Consider the following 23,296-nt stretch of genomic DNA (forward strand, 5'->3'; position numbering starts at 1 on the left):
GATGATGGCAGAGCGGTGGATGTGGTCTACCTTGACTTCTGCAAAGCATTTGACACAGTCTCCCACAGCATCCTCATAGCTAAATTGAGGAAGTGTGGCCTGGATGATCAGGTAGTGAGATGGACTGCAAACTGGCTGAAGGACAGAAGCCAGAGAGTTGTAGTCTATGGGGCGGAGTCCAGTTGGAGGCCTGTATCTAGTGGAGTGCCTCAAGGGTCAGTACTGGGACCAGTATTATTTAATATATTCATCAATGATTTAGATGAGGGAATTGAGTGTACCCTCAGCAAGTTTGCTGATGACACTAAGCTGGGAGGAGTGGCTGACACGCCAGAAGGCTGTGCTGCCATCCAGCGGGACCTGGACAGGCTGGAGAGTTGGGCAGGGAGAAACTTGATGAAATATAACAAGGGAAAGTGCAGAGTCCTGCATCTGGGCAGGAACAACCCCAGGTTCTAGTATAGGTTGGGGAACGACCTGTTAGAGAGCAGTGTAGGGGAGAGGGACCTGGGGGTCCTAGTGGATGGCAGGATGACCATGAGCCAACACTGTGCCCTTGTGGCCAAGAAGGCCAATGGCATCCTGGGGTGTATTAGAAGGGGGGTGGTCAGTAGGTCGAGAGAGGTTCTCCTTCCCCTCTACTCTGCCCTGGTGAGACCGCATCTGGAATATTGTGTCCAGTTCTGGGCCCCTCAGTTCAAGAAGGACAGGGACCTGCTGGAGAGAGTCCAGCGCAGGGCGACAAAGATGATTAAGGGAGTGGAGCATCTCCCTTATGAGGAAAGACTGAGGGAGCTGGGTCTCTATAGTTTGGAGAAGAGGAGACTGCGGGGGGACCTTATTAGTGTATATAAATATATAAAGGGGGAGTGTCATGAGGATGGAGCCAGGCTCTTCTCAATGGCTAACAATGATAAGACAAGGGGTAATGGGTATAAACTGGAACACAAGAGGTTCCACTTAAACTTGAGAAGAAACTTCTTCTCAGTGAGGGTGACAGAACACTGGAACAGGCTGCCCAGGGAGGTTGTGGAGTCTCCTTCTCTGGAGACATTCAAAACCCGCCTGGACACATTCCTGTGTAACCTTATCTAGGTGTTCCTGCTCTGGCAGGGGGATTGGACTAGATGATCTTTTGAGGTCCCTTCCAATCTCTAACATACTGTGATACTGTGATCTGGAACCTCGCCAGTGAGCCACGACTGTTGGTAAATGATGGAGAGCGGCTTTGCAAGCTCATCCGCCATCTCCCTCATCACCCTGGGATGGATCCCATCTGGTCCCATTGATTTGTAAATGTTCAGGTGCCTCAACAATTCTCTAATTTCCTCTTCTTGAATAACAAGAGGACCATTCTGCTCCCTAACACCACCTACCAACCCCAAAGTACAGTTATCTTGAGGACAAGGTGTCTTCCTACTGAAAACTGAGGCAAAAAAGGCATTAAGCACTTCTGCTTTCTCCTCCTCTTTAGTTACTAAGTTTCCTGCCTCATCCAATAAGTAGCAAAGATCAGTCTTACCCTTCCTTTTACCATTGATATATTTATAAAAACTTTTTTTATTATTCTTTACAGAAGTTGCCAATTTTAGTTCAAACTGAGCTTTGGCCTCCCTAATTTTCTTTCTACATGCCCCAGCAGCCTCCTTAAACCCTCCCTGAGAAACCCTACCCTCCTCCCAAAGATGATACACCTTCTTTTTATTTCTAAGTTCCTTCATAACCTCAGTACCCATCCAGGCTGGACGCTTGCCTCATCGGCTCATCTTTCGGCACGCAGGAACAGACTTTTCCTGCGCCCTCAAGATCTCTGTTTTGAAGCACACCCATCTTTCCTGAACTCCTTTGTTTTCAAGGGCAGTTTCCCAAGGAACTCTCCGAATGAGCCTCTTAAACAGGCCAAAATCTGCCCTCTGGAAGTCCAAAGTATAGGTCTTATTGATGTTCCTCCTGATTTCCCTGAGTATTGAGAATTCTACAATTTCATGATCACTGTGCCCCAGGCAACCTTCAACCTTCACCTCACCCACCAGTCCATCTCTATTAGTGAACAACAGGTCTAACATAGACCCTCCCCTCGTAGTCTCGCTCACCAGCTGTGACAGAAAGTTATCCTCCACACACTCTAAAAACTTTCTGGACTGCCTTTTTTGAGCTGTATGAAATTCCCAACATACATCTGGTAGGTTGAAGTCGCCTACAAGAACAAGGGCTGAAGATCCAGAAACATTCTCCAGTTGCTTATAAAACAAGTTGTCCACTTCTTCTTTCTGGTTGGGTGGATGGTAACAGACCCCCAATAGGATATCAGCCTTACCAGCCTTCCCCTTGATTCTTACCCATAAACATTCAACTTCATCAACATTAATTTCAATACCTATAACATCTAAGACCTCCCTAATATAAAGGGCCACCCCTCCACCCCTTCTCCCTTTTCTATCTCTTCTGAAGAGCTTGTAGCCATCCAATATGATGTTCCAGCTACTTGACTCATCCCAGCACATTTCTGTGATGGTGACTACATCATAGCTATATTGATGCACCATGGCTTCCAGCTCTTCTTGTTTATTCCTCATACTACATGCATTAGTATACATGCACCTCAGCTGGTCCACCGATTTCACCACCAACCCAGGCTGATTACCCTTGGACCTGCTTCCAGTCAGCCCAGCTGCATCCCCTTCCCCCTTCAAACCTAGTTTAAAGCCCTTTCAATGAGTTCTGCCAATTCATGAGCAAAAATTCTTCTACCTTTAACAGAGAGATGCAACCCATCTGTGTCCAATAGGCCAGGTGCCGTAAAGGTTGTCCCATGGTCAAAGAACCCAATGTTCTGCCGACGACACCAACCCTTGAGCCACTTGTTAATAATATGGGCTCTTCTGTTCCTTTCATTAAATTTTCCTACCACCAAAGGGATCGAGGAAGGAAGGGGTCTGTACAGATACATCCTTTTTGGAGGGTTCCGTTAAGTTACTTACACTCATGCTCACTACAGGTTTTGATCGCGTAAGAACCATTACTTCCAAAAGCCCTGCTTGCCCTGCCTGCGTGAACTGCCGCGCAAACTGCCCCTCTATAATCCAATTACGACCCTGTTTGCCTACTCCTGTTCGCCGAGCTCCGGGTCACCGTGCTCCCTGGAAGCTCTTAGCCTTAAATACTGGAGCCAAGCCCCGTGCTCTGGGCCCGTTTAAAAGCCCCGCCGAGTCTCCTCCTTCCAGCCTCTCCAAAGGCAAGCTGGGAAAATTTGCTTTCTTTAACCCTAATTGATGCATGTAATTTACTCAGTATATCTCTATCCAATGCCAGCATGGGGCACTCAGGCATGCAAAGAACTTGATGGCTCAACATCTGTTTGCCACTTTCTCAAATGTAAAGGAAGGCCAGGTTCCTGTCCACCTGTGGCACCAATGCCTGAAGCTGTTTGTTTGCTTAATTGCCCTTTACAAGTATTTATAACAGATTAAGTAGCTTCTGTTTCTACAAGGAATTTTACCTTCTCATTCCCCAACCTTGTTCCCATAGGCTCAGGCAAGTGTTGCATCAGGTAACCCACAGAGGCTGTACAGTCTTTGGCCTTGGGGATTTCCAAGTAGGGCTGAATCAAGCCCTGACCCTGTTCCTGATGTTTTGGACTTGAGACGTCCTGGGGTCCCTTCCAACCTCTCTTCTCTTATGATCCTACAATGATGGGCTTATGAAGGGCCACAAAGATGCTCCAAGGGCTAGAGTACGTCTACAGTGAAGACAGGCTGAGAGAGCTGGGGGTGTTCAACCTGGAGAAGAGAAGGCTCCAGGGAGACATCTTAGCAATCTGCCCACACCTAAGCAGGGCCTACAAGAAATCTGGAGAGGGGCTTTTTGCAAGGCTGTGCAGTGACAGGACAAGGGGGAATGGCTTTAAGCTGAAAAAAAGGAGATTTAGCTTGGACATTCGGAGGAAGTTGTTCCCTTTGAGGCTGGTGGGACACTGGCACAGGGTGCCCAGAGAAGCGGTGGTAGCCCCATCCCTGGCAGTGTTCAAGGCCAGGTTGCATGGGACTCATCTTTGAAGCAGTGTTTTGCCCAGCTCTGAAGTTCACAAGGGATGTCAGATGAAATCCAACTTTATTGTAAAGTTCTCTATTTGTACTCATGACTTGGATGAGCCTTGGCTGACCAAGAGAAGCTCAGTATGGCCTTGGAGTCATTTTGCCTGTGTTATTTATTTACTGGCATAACCCTGCTGAGGTTTATTTCAGAGGTATAAAATATTCTTTGTATGACTAAAAACCAGAAGAGTATTGAAACAGGCAGAATGTCTCAGCTCTTTGAGGCTTAGTGAAGAGCCAGGAAATCTGCAGTGTCCATCAGTCCTTTTTCATTTGCCCTGTGCTTACACTTGCACTGCCTACAAGACGCTTTCAGGCTCTACTTCTCCAAGGGCTGTGGTCAGGGCTTGGCCTTTCTGCTACCTCAAACAAACCAAGGTTTTTCTCACCATCAGACACCTGCATTTGGCCTTTGTCTACCTGTAATCACAGCCTCCACTTACTTGCTTTAATGAGTCCCAGGGGAGGCTTTGTCAGTAACAGCCCTCAGTGGGGCCCATTAATGCTGAAGGGACCTGGGGCTTTGTTTCTGTCTTGGACATCTTGGGAGGTTTCTTCCATCTCCTCTCAGCACCTGAGGCTCATGGACTCAGCCCAAATACACCATGGGGCTCATTAAGCCCTGAGGAGCCATGTCTCACCCTGTGGATTTTGTCAAGTCTTCCAGATTGTCTTCTCACCTTGTCACTGGCATTTGGGACCCTGGTTGGTGGGACCCACAAGGCATGTGATGAAAATTCTCTTCCTCTAACTACTAGATCAACCAGTCTTTCAAGTATTAATAGGTCTTTTATTTATACATGTGTCTCTATATATTTATATGTACACTGTAATGTGATGAGGTAGTGGATTTTTCCTGGAAGCTTCATCCCAGCCCTGGAACTAGGACTTTTCTTTAGGGTATCTTAGAGCTGTCTGTGAAGGAGAAGGGGTATTGCAGCCCAGCAGAAATAATGGCAGAATCCCAGCCCCTCCAGCATGTCTTTGAAACCCTCCCACTGTCCTGCACACCATTAATCAGTATCTCTTGCAGCACTGGCTCCAGGGGCATCTGCATCAATAGACAAGAGCAGGACTGCAGCAGAAGTAGCATGAGCACCTGGCAGAGTTGGACTAGGACTAGCAATTGGTAGTGAGGGTGCTAGTGCTCGGTCCAAGTGTGTGGTACGTGACCGTTTGAAGGGTGTGAGAGCGCTGTGTAAAACCACATTTGGGGTTCCCCAGTGTGTCTGGGACACCCTTGTAATTCTCTGCTTTGCATCCCAGCCTCTGGGCGCAGTGGGCACGGGCCACTTGCGGATTGTGGTGGCAGTTTGTCAAGGGAGATGGGACACAGCCGACTGCCTGAGCCAGCATCTCCCCAGAACCTGGGCCCCGATGATCCACGCTGCTGGCTGGGGGTGAGTTCACTTCCAGATACTGAGCTGAGGGCAGTGGGTTCTCCATAGCTATGATATGCCCTGCTGTTCTATGACATGCTGTGCCTTGCTATATGCTGTATGCTGTGCTCGGACCTCCCCGAGCCGGCTGGGCCGAGGCTGGTCCCCCTGAGGCCACTCCCGCAGCACCCCTGGGTGCCCAGTGCCATGGGCACGATGCTGCCGCCATCACAAAGCCGTGGGGGTCACTGTGGAGACGCCCATTGTGACGGGGCCCCCACGCTGAGCGTGGGCTATTGAAGGAGCCAGAGCCCTGCAGGAACCAGTGCAGAGGAGACCCCTCCCTTGGGAGGCTGCATCTCCCGTGGCTGCCCTGCGCATCCAGGTACGTGTTCTTTGACTTTGCAATCCTCTTTTAGTGTTGGCTTGAAGCACATGGTGGGTGCAAAGCAGGAGCCTCCTGTGTGCAGGAGGCATGTGTGTAACCCACCATCCTTCATCGTGATCCTTGGCTCCTAAGACTAGGTAATTTCCCATCCTCTGTTTGATAACTTGGAACTTCATTATCCAAGCTCTGATACTTATGAGGCAATAGTAATGAAAGGTCTCCACCCACGGCTTCTTCGGCTGCTTTGTCAGCAATGTGATTACCAATATTCTCTGGAGTGTTATCAAACTGATGTGCCTCGAAAGGAAATTTTGACTTTCTGACGATTTCAGAAGTCTCAGTAGCACCATCAGCTCAGCTTTGTGTGATGATGTGTTGGGGGAGGAGGAATGCAGGGCTTTAGCCTCTATTATGTTTGGTTTAGCTCTATTACGTTATGGTCTGTAAACAGTTGTGAGTCAGCTCTCCTGCTTCTGGATCTGTTGTCAAAACCACTGCTGGTTCAAAAGGTTTGATATTCTCAAGTCTAAGTCCTCTTGTCACAGAAGCGCAGCCTGCTTGGGGAAAGACAATGACTGCTTTTCTGTTCCAGAATGGTTGTTAGCATGTGAAGTACAAATACGGTCCAGTTTTGTCCCAAAGTATTTGATACATTTTTCTATTAGAGTCTCTAGTCCTTTCCTTGCTTCCAGTTTTGTAGGATCCTGTTTCTGTCTTAGCGGTGTGATGTTTGGTTTCAGAGGAATAGTTACTGCTTCTGCAGCTCATAACGGTCTCAATACTCTGGCAGCCCATACTTGCGGATAAACCCACTTCCTCTGGGATATCGGGCTCAGTGCCTGGTTTCTGTAACCTAAAAACTCGGGCCTCTACAGCCTTTTCATCAGGAACATGGACCTGAAATTTCTTGATTTAACCCTAATTGATGCATGTAATTTACTCAGTATATCTCTATCCAATGCCAGCACGGGGCACTCGGGCATGCAAAGAACTTGATGGCTCAACATCTGTTTGCCAGTTTCTCAAATGTAAAGGAAGGCCGGGTTCCTGTCCACCTGTGGCACCAATGCCTGAAGCTGTTTGTTTGCTTAATTGCCCTTTACAAGTATCTATAAGAGAATAAGTAGCTTCTGTTTCTAGAAGGAATTTTACCTTCTCATTCCCCAACCTAACTGTAACCAGGGGCTCTGCTGGAGAGGGATTCGAATCTTCCCCCTCTCCTCCTCAATCTTCATCTAAAGGAATCATTCTCTCTGCCTGTCCTGACCTTCCACTAAATCTCCAGTGTTTCTTTTGATTCTGAGGGCATTTTCCCTTCGAGTGCAACCTGTGGAGTCTGTTCACAACTCTTTCCATGTAATCCTTGTTTCCCCTCCTCCTGGGCCACTCTCCCCTCTCCTGGTTTCTTGTGGGATAGCTACAGGCAGCAATTTTTCTCTCTTGTTTTTCCCCTAAAGATTCCAGTTTCACTCTGGAGCTTATCTTATGCCCCCACATATACATTAACAAATTCCTAGTTGAAACCTGACACACTCTAACCCACAAAACACAATGTTGTCTTACATTAATAATTATATGAATTCTTTTCATAATATATACATTAAGCATCAGGGACTGAAAGCCCTCCCCAGTACTATTGAACCATTTGAACCATTTCAGAGAGCTTGCACCAGAGCAATAGTGGTCCGATTGTGACAGATCTCCAAGGCCACATCCAGTATTTTTACCAAATCACATTGGTCCTCCCCCTGAAGCTTTTGTACCTTTTTCCTTATGTCCTTTGTGGACTGACTTTTTGTTAAATGGCCTCTTTCCTTCCTTCCTCTGATTCAGGATCAATATTAGTATATTTGTGCATCACATCTTTTAATCTTCCCACAAATCCAGAAGGTGACTCATTTACATCTTGCTTTATTTCATATAGCTTAGACCAGCTCACTGCCTTGGGGACCGCGTTCCTAATACCGAATAAAATCCACCTCCGATTTTGTTTCAAAGCTTGCCTGTCCCGATTAGGGTCCCAGTTAGGATCGGGGGTAGGTACGTGAAGATTCACTGTGCCTGTTGCTGTGCCTGCTGTTATTTGTTGTTCTACCACGATCCGAGCCCTACGAATAATCATATTTGTGTCAACACTCTGGAAAGCATGATGCATAATTACCAACCACTTGTTTCCAGCTCTTCAAATCTATAATGGTAAAGGGAATCTTCATCATGAGCAGATCATCATTACGCACAGCTTGACTTAAAGGTGCAATCACAGTTTCCCATCATTTTCCCCTCATTTGCCCTGCTGTATTGCAAAATCCTTCAGCCACACACCACCCCCCCCCCCCCCCGCAATATCTCTGGTGCCTGTGCTGGTGCTTGTGCTTGATTCTCATTGTCAGCACCTTCAGCTCCATTATTCACAGTACCCGTTCTCCAGGGAGCTGCCATCAAATCTAAATCCTCCTCCACACTCCTCAAATGTTTAGTGCATAACCGCTCTATGGTGCACAAAGAGCAACAGCATTTAAGCAAATTTCACTGTCTTTCTCCAAGGACAATACAGACAGGTCCTGGAGTGCAAAATTAAAACTGCAATCCTTTTGCCGTTCCAGATGATATCTCAAAGTGAAACACATTTCTGCATAAGCTACTTCATCCCACATTCCTTCTCATCTTGAGAATAACATTCACCACTGTGGCGTATCAAAGACAAACCAGTTCTGGTGAAATCTGAAGACCTTTATTTCGCGTCTCGCATCCCTTTTATAGTCTACTAGGTGTTAAGCAGTAACTTTCCACTTTTTTACTCCTTTAGCATCCTGATTTAGCAAAACTACTAAGGGTTACAAATACACGTGAATCATTTAACAAAGGTGAGCACACCCGGTACTTGCCGACAGCAGCTTTATGTTTGCATACTTGTGCATATTCACAGCTTTTCCCAGGAACTAGTTATAATATTTGCATCCTAGTTACGCATGCGCTTTCTTGCTGAGTGTGGGTCTTTGGTGGGCACCGATAGTCTTCCTCACTGTGTTTAATGAATGACCTCAGTGCTTGCACACGCTTGCAAGGTCCTAGTGCCCAGTTAGCAGTTGGCATGTCCTTGCTTCTGCTCTGTTCCAGTCTCACTCCACGCTGGGCACCACTCTGCTATCTTGAAGGCTGGCATCCTTGGTCTTATTTACTGTCTCCTTAGCTGTTATCAGTCCCAGGATGTTCGTTCCCCCCAGGCAGTCACTGTGGGGAGACAGCTCTGAGAACTTCCCAAAGCAGCACCTGCAGCATCATTGGGCAGCACCCAAAAGGAGGGACCTTCTGCACTGGCAGTGCCAGCATCCCCAGGTTCATCAACCCTACACAATGGCCCAAGAGTTCGTGGGGAGCTTCCAACCTCTGCCTGGGAGTCCCTGTTCCAGAGGCACCCACAGTTTCTCCGGTTGCTGCAGCCCTGGCTTGTCTTGGGAACTGGAGCAGTTCTTTGGTGTGAAGGGTTTCAAGGCTGCCTGGGCAGGCAGCGAGGCTGGTGCTGGCCTCAGGGCTGAGCTCCCATCCTCTGTTCAGGCAGCGGGGCTGGTGCTGACATCGGGGTTGAGCTGCCAGCCCCCTGGGTGGTGTTTTGGCTGAGATAGAATTAATTCTCTTCCCTGTAACTGGTGCAGTGCTGTGTTCTGGCTTTATTCTGGCAATAATGCTGGTAACACACTGATGCTTCAGTTGTCGCTCAGTAGCTCTTACCCTGATCAAGGACTTTTCAGTCTCTCACGCTCTGCAGTGAGGAGGGGCACAAGAAGCCAGGAGGAAGCAGACAGGACACCTGACCCAAACTAGCCAAAGGGGTTTTCCATCCCACAGCACGTCATGCCTAGGATAGAAACTGGGGGAGTCACCCTGAAGGGATGGGATTGGGTCAGGCTGGGTATCGCTCAGTGGGTACTGAGCAATTGCATTGGGCATCACCACTGGTTAGCATTATCCTCTCTCCTGTCTAGTTTTATGCTCAGTCCCTTTTAAACCACAACAGCTCTACAGGAACAAAGTTTGCTGTACAGCTCTTCATAGTGATTTTAGTGATAGAAGATTTCACCTTTTCTGTTGTTGTTGCTCCAGGTTTGGTTTTTCACTTCTTTTCATGACTTTGTTCTTGCATTTTTAAAGAGCTCTGGCTGGTGGGTGAGTTATTTCTCTCTCTCTAATTCCTGTGGGTTTCCAAACCGTGCCTTGCTCCTTCAGCTGCTGATTGCCAGGTTTTCCATGTGGGTCCTTCCCTCTGTGTGCATCCCGTGACCATCCTGGGTCCATCTCGTTCCCGTCAGCAGCCTGGCGGAGGTGCGGAGTGGCTCCTGCTCCCCAGCTCTCTGTGGCCATAGTTGTGGTCGCTGCCATTTCCCTGCCATGGGCAGATTCTCAGTCTGCAGCTGAGGGTTGCTTTTCCACAGCGGAGTCTTGTCTGGGGCTGGGGAAGGCTGGCAGCTGGACCTGGCAGTCTGCCCTGTCAGGTCTGGTCATAGGACTGTATGTTGAGTCGGTGGGATTTGTGCTCACAGTTAATAGTGCACAGTGTAGGGAACGCAGGAATCTGGTTTGTTTTCCACGCGGATTGAAGTAAAAGGAAGCACTTGATGACATGAAGCCATCCCTTTCTTGTGAGGTTGCGGGATGAAGGATGCTGCAAGCGTGCGAGGTGCAGGGGAGCTCAGTGTGGCTGCTGCAGGGCCGGAGGTTTGTCTCTTACTGAGAATGACTCTGCGGCTCTGGCAGCAGAGGGCAGAGGCTGGTCCCCCCGTGGCCACTCCCGCAGCACCCCTGAGTGCCCAGTGCCATGGGCACGATGTTGCCGCCATCACAAAGCCGTGGTGGTCGCTGTGGAGACACCCATTGTGACGGGGCCCCCACGCTGAGCATGGGCTATTGAAGGAGCCAGAGCCCTGCAGGAACCAGTGCAGAGGAGACCCCTCCCTCGGGAGGCTGCATCTCCCGTGCCTGCCCTGCGCATCCAGGTACGTGTTCTTTGACTTTGCAATCCTCTTTTAGTGCTGCCTTGAAACACATGGTGTGTGCGTGCTCTAAAGGGAGGAGAAGCTGTCAGGAGATGTGCTGGTGCCATCCCAGCTGTAGGAGCAGGGAATGGGTGAGGAGGAGGCGCTGGGCTTGTTCCTGTGCTTGGAGCTCAGCTCTGCCTGCAGAGGTGCTGGGGGTGAAGCAGGAGCCTTCTGTGTGCAGGAGCTGCTGGTGTCAGATGTGCTGAGAAGGTGTCAGGACAGGAGAACTTCTACCTCCCTGTCAGAGCCTGCTGCCTCGGACAGTCCATGGGATCTGTCAGGAGGTCTCTCTTGGTTTCTCTGTGTAGATAAGGAGCAGGATGTGCTGCAGAGCAGGGCTTCCTTCTGCACCATGCGAAGGACAGGACAAGGCAGGTCCCTTGTCCCAGGGCTGGCTGCAGGCTGTGAATGTGGGTGTGCAGGCAGGGGTGCCCAGCGCTGTCTTTGCGAGCAGGGTGCCTGCAGCCCAGGGGCTGTGTGCAGGGGCAGGGACTCTGCTGCCTGCCAGTGTCAGCACTCAGCTACGAGGATGAAAGGCACGGACCCAGACGTAGAGTACAAGCTGGATCATTTATTGCAAAGGTTACACGGTATTTATATCCTTCCGAGCAATTAGCCAAGCACATCTGTGTTTGCCTTGCAATTACATTAGGCGAAAGGTCTATCAACATCCTCTTTCCAGTTCTGACGTCCTTTTTCCTTGCCAGTTCCAACATCTTCCAAGTACCAGTCAGGGACGGGTCACTCCTAATTGCCTCTCCAGAAGGAGAGCTTGCAGTAAGGAGACTGTAGCAACTCAGACAGAGACCCCGTCCCAAACCGTGGCTGTTAGGTCTCTGGCTGCAGGGAGTGCCAGAGCCTGCTGCTGCCGAGGGAGGGAGGCCAGCATTCCTGCGTGAGGTGTGAGCAGGTAGAAGATCTGCTTAGCTTGGTGGCAGAACTTAAGGAGGAGGTCGAGACGCTGAGGACCATCAGGGAGTGTGAAAGGGAGATCGACTGGTGGAGTAACTCCCTGGCGTGCCAGCCGGAACGGTTCCAGGGAGATACCCCCCAAAAGGGGATGGACCCCCTGCCCTCTCTGACAGAGGGGGATGGCCCGAGACAGCCCCTGCCCTGTAGCTGTCGCACAGAGGTAAGGGACCAAAAAGACGATGAGGGCTGGAAGCAAGTTCCAGTTCGGAGTCATGGGCAACCTTCCTCCCTTCCTGCCCTGCTTCCCCAGGTGCCCCTCCGTAATAGGTTTGAGGCCCTGGATCTTGCTGGAGAGAAAGGTGAGGATGTGGTGCAAGGGCAGACTACAAGGTCACATAGGAAAAGGCGGTCGACTTCGCACCTCAAGACTGCCTCTGATAAGAAAGAAAGAAGGATCATTGTCGTAGGCAATTCCCTTCTGAGAGGAACAGAGGGCCCGATATGCAGAGTTGACCCTCATCATAGGGAAGTGTGTAGTCTGCCTGGAGCCCGGATCAGGGATATCACCAGGGCGCTCCCCAGCCTGGTGCACCCCACAGACTACTACCCGCTGCTGGTCTTCCAGACAGGTGGGGGGGAAGCTGCTTCCCGCAGTCTGAGGGGGATGAAGAAAGACTACACGGCCTTGGGGCGGATGGTGAAAGAGTCTGGGGCTCAAGTGATCTTCTCCTCACTTCTTCCATCTTCCGGTGATGATGTGGGACTGAATGGGAAAATTCAGTCCGTAAACAATTGGCTACGAGACTGGTGCTGCAGGCAGGGCTTTGGATTCTTTGATAATAGCTGGTTTTTTAAGGCTCCAGTCCGGATGATGGCACGTGGGAAAGGTTTATCTCACCGAGGCAAAAGGATGCTGGGGCATGAATTAACAGGGCTCATTTGGAGAGCTTTAAACTAGATTCGAAGGGGGATGGGGTTGTAACTGGGCTTGCCCCAGTGGGGCAGCACTCTAGGATTGATGAAGACTGGGAGGCCTCCTATAATCCTAGGGTGGAATCGGTGAGCTCAGCTCCCTCCTTGAAATGCCTGTACACCAATGCGTGCAGCATGGGAAATACGCAGGAGGAGTTGGAGACCTGTGTTAAGTCAGGAGATTATGATCTGGTGGCAATTACAGAGACGTGGTGGGACAGCTCACATAACTGGAATATAGTCATGGAGGGCTATGTCCTTTTCAGGAAAGACAGGCCAGCCAGGCGGGGTGGTGGGGTTGCTCTTTATGTGCGAGGGCAGCTGCAATGTACTGAGTTCTGTCCAGGGACAGGGGACGAGCGAGTTGAGAGTCTGTGGGTGAGAATTAAGGGGCAGGCTGGCAGGGGCGATACTGTTGTGGGTGTCTGTTACAGGCCACCAGATCAGGGTGAGGAAGTTGACGAGGCCTTCTACAGGCAGCTGAGAGCGGCCTCACAGTCACAGGCCCTGGTCGTCGTGGGGGATTTTAACTTCCCTGATGTTTGCTGGAAGGACTACTCAGCAACCCAGCCACAGTCCAGGAGGTTCCTCCAGTGTGTGGATGATAACTTCCTCATGCAAATGGTGGATGAGCCAACCAGGAGAGGAGCGCTGCTGGATCTCATCCTCACTAACAAGGAGGGGCTGGTCGAAGCAGTAAAGGTTGAGGGCTGCCTTGGTTGCAGCGACCACGAGATGGTGGAATTCAGGATCTTGTGTGGTAGGGCCAGTACAATAGCAAGTAGAATTGCAACCCTGGACTTCAGCAAGGCAAACTTTGGCCTTTTCAAGCAATTGCTAGAGGAAATCACATGGGCAAGGCTGCTTGAAGGTAAAGGGGCCCAAGATAGTTGGTTGGCATTCAAGGATTGCTTATTCCAAGCTCAAGAGCAGAGCATCCCGACATGTAGGAAGTCAAGGAAGAGGGCCAAGAGATTGGACTAGATGATCTTTTGAGGTCCCTTCCAATCTCTAACATACTGTGTGATACTGTGTGTGATAACAGGAAAGGATTCTATAGGTACATTGCAAATGAAAGATAGACGAGGGACAACATAGCCCTCCTCAGGAAGCTATCAGGAGAACTGCCTACCCTGGATTTGGAGAAGGCTGAGGTTCTTAATGACTTCTTTGCCTCAGTCTTCACTGGCAAACACTTTGACCACATCACCAAAGCCTTGGAAGGCGAACGCAGGGACTGTGAGAATGAAGACCTTGGGCCCACTGAAGAAGAGGATCTGTTTCGAGACCATCTTAAGAACCTGAATGTGCACAAGTCCATGGGACCTAATGAAATCCATCTACGGGTCCTGAAGGAGCTGGCAAATGAAGTTGCTAAGCCACTGTCCATCATAGTTGAAAGATCACAGCAGTTAGGTGAAGTTCCCAGTGACTGGAAAAAGGGAAATATAACCCCCATTTTCAAGAAGGGGGAAATGGGTGACCCAGGGAATTACAGACCAGTCAGTCTCACCTCTGTGCCTGGCAAAATCTTGGAGCAGATTCTCCTGCAAGGCATGATAAGGCACATGAAAAACAAGGAGGTGGTTGGTGACAGCCAGCATAGCTTCACTAAGGGGACATCCTGCCTGACCAATTTGGTGGCCTTCTATGATGGGGCTATGGAACTGATGGACAGGGGTAAAGCAGTTGATGTCATCTACCTGGACTTGTGCAAAGCCTTTGACACTGTCCCACACGACATCCTTGTCTCTCTAAACTCTAAAGAGTTGTGGTCAATGTCTCAGTGTTCGGCTCGAGATCAGTAACAAGTGGTGTCCCCCAGGGATGGGTGTTGGGACCGACCTTGTTCAACATCTTTGACGGTGACATGGACAGTGGGATTGAGTGCGCCCTCAGCAAGTTTGCCGATGACACCAAGCTGTGTGGTCCAGTTGATACGCCGGAGGGAAGGGATGGCATCCAGAGGGACCTCGACACGCTTGTGAGGTGGGCTGATGCCAACCTGATGAAGTTTAACCATGCCAAGTGCAAGGTCCTACACCTGGGTCAGAGCATTCCCAGGCACTGCTACAGATTGGGCAGAGCAGAGATCCAGAGCAGCTCTGTGGAGAAGGACTTGGGGGTGTTGGTCGATGAGAAAATGAATATGAACCGCCTACAGTGTGCGCTCGCAGCCCAGAAAGCCACCTGTATCATGGGCTGCATCAAAAGAAGCGTGACCAGCAGGTCGAAGGAGGTGATCCTGCCCCTCTGCTCTGCTCTCCTGAGACCTCACTTGGAGTATTGTGTGCAGTTCTGGTGTCCTCAACATCAAAAGGACATGGAACTGTTGGAACAAGTCCAGATGAGGGCCACAAGGATGATCAGGGGACTATATGAAGATAGGCTGAGCAAGTTGTGGCTGTTCAGCCTGGAGAAGAGAAGGCTGCTTGGAGACCTCACAGCAGCCTTCCAGTATCTGAAGGGGGCCTACGAGGATGCTGGGGATGGACTCTTCATCAGGGACTGTAGTGACAGGACAAGGGGTAACGGGTTAAAACTTAAACAGAGAAGTTCAAATTGGATCTAGAGGAAGAAATTCTTTACTGTGAGGGTGGTGAGGCACCGGAATGGGTTGCCCAGAGAAGTTGTGAATGCTCCATCCCTGGGGGTGTTGAAGGCCAGGTTGGACAAAGCCTTGGGTGGCATGGTTTAGTGTGAGGTGTCCCTGCCCGTGGCACGGGGGTTGGAACTAGATGATCTTAAGGTCCTTTCCAACCCTAACTATTCTATGATTCTACGATTCTACGATTCTACGGTTCTATGATTCTATTATTATTACAGGTGGTAGCGGCGGTGGTTTGTGTTATTCCTTAGTTACTGGACTGTTCTTATCTCAACCTGTGGGAGTTACATTTTTTTGATTCTCCTTCCCATCCCTCTGGGAGGGGGAGTGAGCGAGCGACTACGTGGTTCTGAATTACTGACTGGACTTAAACCACGGCACCGCGGCAGCACATTGGGGCTGCTGGAAGGTGGCAAAGGCCCTGCTGGGAAACTGGGGGGTTCCAGCAATGCCCATGGAAGTGCTTCCACCAGCACGCTTGGAAGGACTCCCAACATTGCAGAACATGGCAGGGCCCTGGCAGTCTGCAACAACCCTGCAGAATCTCCTCAAGCATTCTAGATGGAGGCAGAGGCCTCAGCAGGCTCTTGCAAGGCTGCGGAATAACACAGGCCATTCCAGAATGCGCAGGTGCTCTGGAACTGTGCTAAAGCCCTCAGGAGCCTGACCGGCATTCAGGAAGGTGGCAAAAGCCCTGGAGGACCTTGGAAGCCCTCCAGGTATTCCAGGCTCAGGGATCCTTATCAGACTTGCTCATGCTCCTTCACCATCAGAGCCGCTTCCCATGGAAACTCCTGGAATTGTCCCCAAGTGAGTCCAGAGTCTGTTTTCTGCTGCTGGCTTTCCTCATGCCCTTTAGCATCTGAGTCCCCACTATTGCATGCTCATGACAGCCAAGGCTGACACTGATGATCACATCCTGAGCAGCTTTTCCAGGGGAGCATCACCCTTGTTGGCCCGCCCTGCACCTGTGTTAACCGGTTGTGCCAAGACCCTCCACACTGTTGCACCCTGTTGCTTTGCATGGCCAGGGACTGCCAGGGCAATTACCAGCAAGGTACCTGCTCATTAGCCTGCAGGCTTCCTCAGGTACTGACAAAAGACTTTTCTGTTTCCCCTCCCTGAGCAAGTAGTTTGTAACTGGGAGCACAATGTCCCTCTTATCGACGACTCTGATACTCAGTCACAAAAGCCAACCCAACCTGTTCCCTGTCACACAGAGGACCTCCAGAAATCCAAGTTTCCCCTTCATGCAGGGGGCATCCACCCTCCTCATCCTTCTTGTCTCCATGCTACACCTCTTGGGGTTCCAGCCGTCAAAGGGACATGAGACTACCTGTACAATTCTCTCCTTACAGAGCTAGATCTAGGGAACAGCATTTTAAATGATGCCTCACAGAGTCCAGTGCATTTTCTCCTGGGACAGCAACAGACCAGCAGGTCCTGGTGAAAAACATTCTCTCAGCACCTTGGATGCTGCCCCTTTGGTCTCATGGACTGGTAAGGGTGTAGTCTGCAAAGACCCTAACCCCTGACTTGATCCCCATCCAGTGCTGGTTGTTCCCCTTTCCCATCCAGGGTCCCTTCTCAAAGCACAAAGTCCTGAGAGATCTTGCTGGTGGTAACTGAGGCAAAGAGGAGATAGGCTATCTGAGATCTACCCGCATGTACTCTTGCTTTATTTAGTGGTGGTCCTGTGTTATCTTGTTTCTTCTTTAACTGTTCCTGAAGTAGGAGCATCTCATCCTGGTGCTCTTCAATTCCTGTTTGAGCTTGTCTGAGATTTGCTATGACCCATCGCTGTGCATAAAGGATGCTGTCTCTGAAACTCAGATGTAGCCAAGCACACAGTTAAAATGCTTGGGCTGTTCCTTAGCTGAATCATCAAGGGAGTGAGTAAAGACCCTGCAGTGATGTACTTTGTGTTCACTCAATGCCTGCAGCTAAAGGGTGGCAGAAAGGACAGACCTGGCATCACTGATAGCAACTGATGCCTGATGCCTCTGAGCGCTTACAAGAATATTCCCAACGATATTGTCTTGTCTCTATATCAGCCTGCACGTATCTTTGGCCTGTCTCTATAACTTGCACGTAACTTTGACCAGCCCTGTAATGCCAACTGTCACCAGAGATTTGCACCCAGACAAGGGTCTTTTTGAATCTGAATGATTCTGTAATTCTGAGAAACTTTGTTTACACCAAACTGCATCTCTCAGCAGAGCAATGACACTGCAGGCAGGCAGTGTGTCTGCCAGCTGAGGGAGGGGACATCAGTGCTTGCTTCAGGCTGTTTCCCATGGGGTTCCTCTGGAGCCCCAGGGAGCCCTGAAGGGAGCCCTGGAGGGAGCCCAGTGGGGCAGAGGCAGAACCACCTTGGGCTGGGCCTCTCCTGATGAGCTGGGAGCAAGGGGAGACCTGCGAGCCTCAGAGAGCTTAAAGGCACTTGGCAGTGGAGGATGCTGAGAGCTCCCTGCAGGAGAAACCTTCCCAGCCCTGTGCATGGTAAGGCTCTGGGTGCAGGGCAATGCAGCTGCAGTTCCTGGAGGGATCTGCTCAAGCTGCTGCCTCGGACAGGCCATGGGATCTGTCAGGAGGACTCTCTTGGTTTCTCTGTGTAGATAAGGAGGAGGATGTGCTGCAGAGCAGGGCTTCCCTCTGCACCATGCGAGGGACAGGACAAGGCAGGTCCCCTGTCCCAGGGCTGGCTGCAGGCTGTGAATGTGGGTGTGCAGGCAGGGGTGCCCAGCGCTGTCCTTGCCAGCAGGGTGCCTGCAGCCCAGGGGCTGTGTGCAGGGGCAGGGACTCTGCTGCCTGCCAGGGTCAGCACTCAGCCTGCCCGGGAGCTCCCCACGGTGCAGGGGGAGAAGCTGGGGGAGAAGGAAGAAACCCTGGGAGGGAAGGAAAAGTGTTCTTGTGCACTGGAGAGGGTGCTGTGTGGGTCAGGGCTGCTCAGAGCTCCACATCACTCTGAGCACGTTTGCAGAGGGTCCTTCTGAAAGACACTGAGGCAGCGATTGCCTGATAGGGAAAGATCCTGAGCTCTGATGTTTTCCACTCCTGGTGAGCAGGTTGGGCAGTGGGAGCTGGGAATTTCCTTCTCTGCTTTGGAGAAGGCACCGAGAGTCTTGTCAGGACTTGTGTGAGCTGCTGCTGAGCCCCTGCAGAGGCAGAGCTGCCCCTGGGCAGAGCCCTGCTGCCGGGAGGGGTGTGCAGGGCAGAGCTGAGCACACAGCCCATGGGATGGGCTCTGGGAGCACTGAGAGGGAGCAGAGCTGGGCCCAGAGCAGCAGCTCCTGGCAGGGACAGCTCCAGGCGGCAGAGACATGGGCAGGGAGTGGGGGGAAAGTGCAGCCCAGGCCTGGGGAGGGTGCGTTCAGGCAGCTCTCTTGGTGTCTGGCACTGGAGGTGGCTGCTGGCCATGCTCTGCTGGGCAAGGAGCTGACTGTCCCTCTAGAAAGTGTAGGGCTGCTGAGAACCAGACTGATGGACTGTGCAGCAATTTGAGTAGTCACGAACCCACAGACAGTTGTGCCCTTTTGTCTGTCTCACGCAGATACTCTTCACAGTTGCCTTCAAAAACTTAGGAATTTTATCCCTAATAGAGCCACAAAAAAACCCAAACAAACCAACCCACCAGCCTTACAGAAAAATATGACCAATTCACGCTCAGCCTCTCCTATGCAGACCGAAAGTGTTCAGAGTCATGAGTGTGTAAATTGAACTTCTGTATCTGACATCCCTCCTGTCCTAACCTGTCACTGCCTTTTTCTGCTCTGACAGTGCCCCATGCCCAGAGGCAGCAGATGTCCAACGGCAGCTCCATCACCCACTCTCTCCTCCTGCCATTCGCAGACAGGCGGGAGCTGCAGCTCTGGCACTTCTGGCTCTTCCTGGGCATCTCCCTGGCTGCGCTCCTGGGCAACGGCCTCATCATCACCAGCACAGCCTGCGACCAGCACCTCCACAGCCCCATGTACTTCTTCCTCCTCAACCTCTCCCTGCTGGACCTGGGCTGCATCTCCACCACTGTCCCCAAATCCATGGCCAATTCCCTCTGGGACACCAGGGCCATCTCCTACACAGGTTGTGCTGCACAGATCTTTTTCTTTCTCTTTTTCATGTCAGCAGAGTATTTTCTCCTCACCACCATGTCCTACGACCGCTACGTGGCCATCTGCAAGCCCCTGCACTACGGGAGCCTCCTGGGCAGCAGAGCTTGTGTCCACATGGCAGCAGCTGCCTGGAGCGCTGCGTTTCTCACTGCTCTGCTGCACACAGCCAATACATTTTCACTGCCCCTCTGCCGAGGCAATGCTGTGGAGCAGTTCTTCTGTGAAATCCCCCAGATCCTCAAGCTCTCCTGCTCACATTCCTACCTCAGGGAAGTTGGGCTTCTTGTGCTTAGTGCCCTGATTGCTATTGGCTGTTTTGTGTTCATTGTGGGGTCCTATGTGCAGATCTTCAGGGCTGTGCTGAGGATCCCAAATGAGCAGGGACGCCACAAAGCCTTTTCTATGTGCCTCCCTCACCTGGCTGTGGTCTCCCTGCTTGTCAGCACTTCAGGATTTGCCAACCTGAAGCCCCCCTCCACCTCCTCCCCATCCCTGGATCTGGTGGTGTCAGTGCTGTACTCAGTGGTGCCTCCAGCAGTGAACCCCCTCATCTACAGCCTGAGGAACCAGGAGCTCAAGGATGCTGTGAGGAAGCTGCTGACTGGATGTGTTTCAGCAGCCACACACTGCCTGCTTTACCCTGGAAAGGGCTCCCCTTGTAGGTCATGATAGGCCACGTCTGCCTTTCTTTCTTTACATTTGGTTTCCTGTTTCAATTTGTGGTGATGTTGTCTTCATAGAAATGTCAGTTTTCATCTCCTCCAGCTTAACTAGCCACCCATGTTGTGTGACCCACAGACTTTGTGTCAGTGAAGGTCTCTCACAGTATTTGAGTTAAATAAATGATCCTGCAGCAACTTCTTGTCTGTGCTATCTGCTCACATGGCAGGAATGAAGGGGAATGAAATCAGCTTTCTGGCTGCTCCAGCTCTGGGATGGCTGCTCTGTGCCTGGAGCAGGAAGAGCTCTTGAGGAGCCCAAGGGCCGGGGCTGTTGTGCTGGTGTGGGGAGATGGGATGGCATGGGGGGGCTGCAGAGCTCTCAGGGTGTCCTGGGCAGGAGAGCAAGGGACACAGGGGTCCCTGCAGGGGACTCCCCTGCAATGGCCCAGGCTGGGGCTGCCTGGCTGGGAGCAGCCCATGGGAAAGGTCTGGGTGGGCAGGAGCTGGACAGGAGGCAGCGTGTGCCCTGGCAGCAAGGGAGGACAGCAGCATGGCGGGCTGTATGACCAGGAGCACGGCAGGAGAACAAGGGAAGGGATGCTCTGGAATACTCCATCCAGGTTTCAGATCCCCAGTTCAGGAGCGCTATTGGCAAACAGGAGTGGGTTTAGCAATGAGCCCTCAGGACAGGTGGGGACTGGAGCACGGTGCCTGTGGGGAGAGGCTGTGGGAGCTGGGCTTGTCCAGCCCGGAGAAGGGAAGGCTGATGGGGACCTGAGATCTTGGGAAGGGAAGGCTGTTGGGGACTGGCTGCCTGTACCAGCAAGGAGGACATGGAGAATACAGAGCCAGGCTCCTCACCATGGTGCCTGGTGGGAGGACAAAAGGCAATGGGGGATAGTGACAGAGGAGACGTTGAGCCAGGACATAAGGAAACCTTGTTCCCACAGGCTCAGGCAAGGGCTGCATCAGGTCACCCAGAGAGGCTGTGCAGTCTCTGGCCTTGGGGATTTCCAACTCAGACTGAATCAAGCCTTGAACCACTTGCTCTGACCCTGTTACTGATGGGTTTGACTTGAGACCTCTTGATGTCCCTTCCAACTTCTCTTATGATGTTACAATGATGGGCTTACGAAGGGCCACAGAGGTGCTCTAAGGGCTGGAGAACATCTCTGATGAAGACAGGCTGAGAGAGCTGGGAGTGTTCAGCCTGGAGAAGGTCCCAGTTGGACATCTTAGCATCTGCTGTACGTAAGCAGGGTGTACAAGAAATCTGGAGAGGGGCTTTTTGCAAAGGTGTGCAGTGACAGGAAAAAGGGGAATGGCTTCAAGCTGAAAATGGGTAGATTTAGATCAGACATTAGGAAAAAGTTTTGCCCTTTGAGATGCCACGAGGGCTGAAGCAATTCTGTGATGAAGTCATGTTGACAGATTTGAGAGTTCAGCCTGGAGAATAGAAGGTTCTAGGGAGACATCTTAGCAATCTGCCCATATCTAACCAGGGCCTACAAGAAATCTGGAGAGGGTCTTTTTACAAGGGTGTGCAGTGACACGACAAGGGGGAATGGATTTAAGGTGAAAAAAGGGTGATTTAGCTTGGACATTCAGAGGAAGCTGTTCCCTCTGAGGATGGTGGGACACTGGCACAGGGTGCCCAGAGAAGCTGTGGCTGCCCCATCCCTGGCAGAATTCAAGGCCAGGTTGGATGTGACTCATCTCTGAAGCAGTGCTTTGCCCAGCTGTGATGTTCACAAGGGATGTCAGATGAAATCCAACTTCATTGTAAAGTTCTCTACTTGTACTCATGACTCAGATGATTCTGGGCTGCATAAGAGAGGCTCAGCATGGCCTTAGAGTCATTTTGACTGTGTTATTTATTTACTGGCATAACATTGGTGAGGTGGTTTTTTAGGGTATAAAACATTCTTTGTATGACCGAAAACCTGAAGAGTATTGAAAGAGTGAGAAGTTCTCACCTCTTTGTAGCTTAGTGCAGAGCCAGGAGAGTTCTTTCCCATTTGCCCTATGCTTTAACCACTTGTGTAAGATACTTTCACACACAAATTGATCCTAAGAACCCCCACAAACACCTGTCCTGTGCTGAGAGCAGGGCAGCACGGTTTCAAAGGGCAGATCAGGGAGCTCTCATGGGGAGAAGCAAAGGACTGTGCCCAGCAGAGCATGGCCAGCAGCCACCTCCAGTGCCAGACACCAAGAGAGCTGCCTGAACGCACACTCCCCAGGCCTGGGCTGCACTTTCCCCCCACTCCCTGCCCATGTCTCTGCTGCCTGGAGCTGTCCCTGCCAGGAGCTGCTGCTCTGGGCCCAGCTCTGCTCCCTCTCAGTGCTCCCAGAGCCCATCCCATGGGCTGTGTGCTCAGCTCTGCCCTGCACACCCCTCCCGGCAGCAGGGCTCTGCCCAGGGGCAGCTCTGCCTCTGCAGGAACCTCACACCTGGCACTCCATGGATCCATCAATGGTCAATGGAGAAACATGGTCACCCCCTGAGGAAAGCCTTGAGAGCTTCTTAACTCTTCAGTGAGTTACTGGTGGCAATGAGCAGTGTGCAGGGAGGTGAGGGAGGGTGGAGGGAAGTCAGCAAGAAGCAAGGTGATGGTTCAGGGCTTTAACCAATCCTTACAAGCAGGACGGAGCCCAGCAATGGAGAGCAGTTGATGTCTGTAGGTGGAGGAGGAGGAGGTGTTCCTGGAGTGTGGCTGCAGAGCCTGGACAAACCAGAGGCTGTCTGAGAAGTTTCCCTCATGGGAACATGCCTCAGGGTGGCACATGGGGAATGCCCACTGCTGGGGGTGCCTGAACACTGCTCCTCATGCCCCATGAGCCGACCTTCCTGTCTGCCTCTCCTGCACTACCCAAACTTGCCTGGAATGCAGGATCCATCCCTGAGCCTGGAGAATGCAGGAACCTCCTGCAGTGAGGGGTCACTGCTGCAGGGGAAGTGCAAAGCTTCTGTGAGACACTTGTGGGTGTGGGCAGAGAGTGGGGTGTGCACAGCAGAGAGGGTGCTACAGGCAGGAAGCTGTCCCAGATGAGGTGCCCTGTCCCCACAGCATGGGGTACCTTGCACCCAAGGACACCACCTTTCCTTCTGGCTCTTGCCAGGAAGTTCTCAATC

The 23,296-nt window shown here is 51.4% G+C and overlaps 2 protein-coding genes across 2 annotated transcripts in view; one reads left to right on the forward strand and one right to left on the reverse strand.

Annotated features, from left to right (window-relative positions):
* Positions 1 to 23,296, reverse strand: part of LOC308228563 (olfactory receptor 14C36-like) — a gene marked incomplete at both ends in the record, with an annotated part of 153,804 nt that overhangs the window by 51,517 nt on the left and 78,991 nt on the right. The gene's annotated exons all lie outside the window — the stretch shown is intronic.
* Positions 19,190 to 20,167, forward strand: LOC308228512 (olfactory receptor 14J1-like; the record flags this gene model as incomplete). Its single annotated transcript, XM_080631897.1, has 1 exon — positions 19,190 to 20,167. The coding sequence occupies one exon, from the start codon at positions 19,190 to 19,192 to the stop codon at positions 20,165 to 20,167; it is 978 nt and encodes a 325-aa protein (XP_080488023.1).

This window comes from Psittacula echo (genome assembly GCF_963264785.1).
Source record: "Psittacula echo genome assembly, chromosome: 19".
Classification (NCBI taxonomy): domain Eukaryota; kingdom Metazoa; phylum Chordata; class Aves; order Psittaciformes; family Psittacidae; genus Psittacula; species Psittacula echo.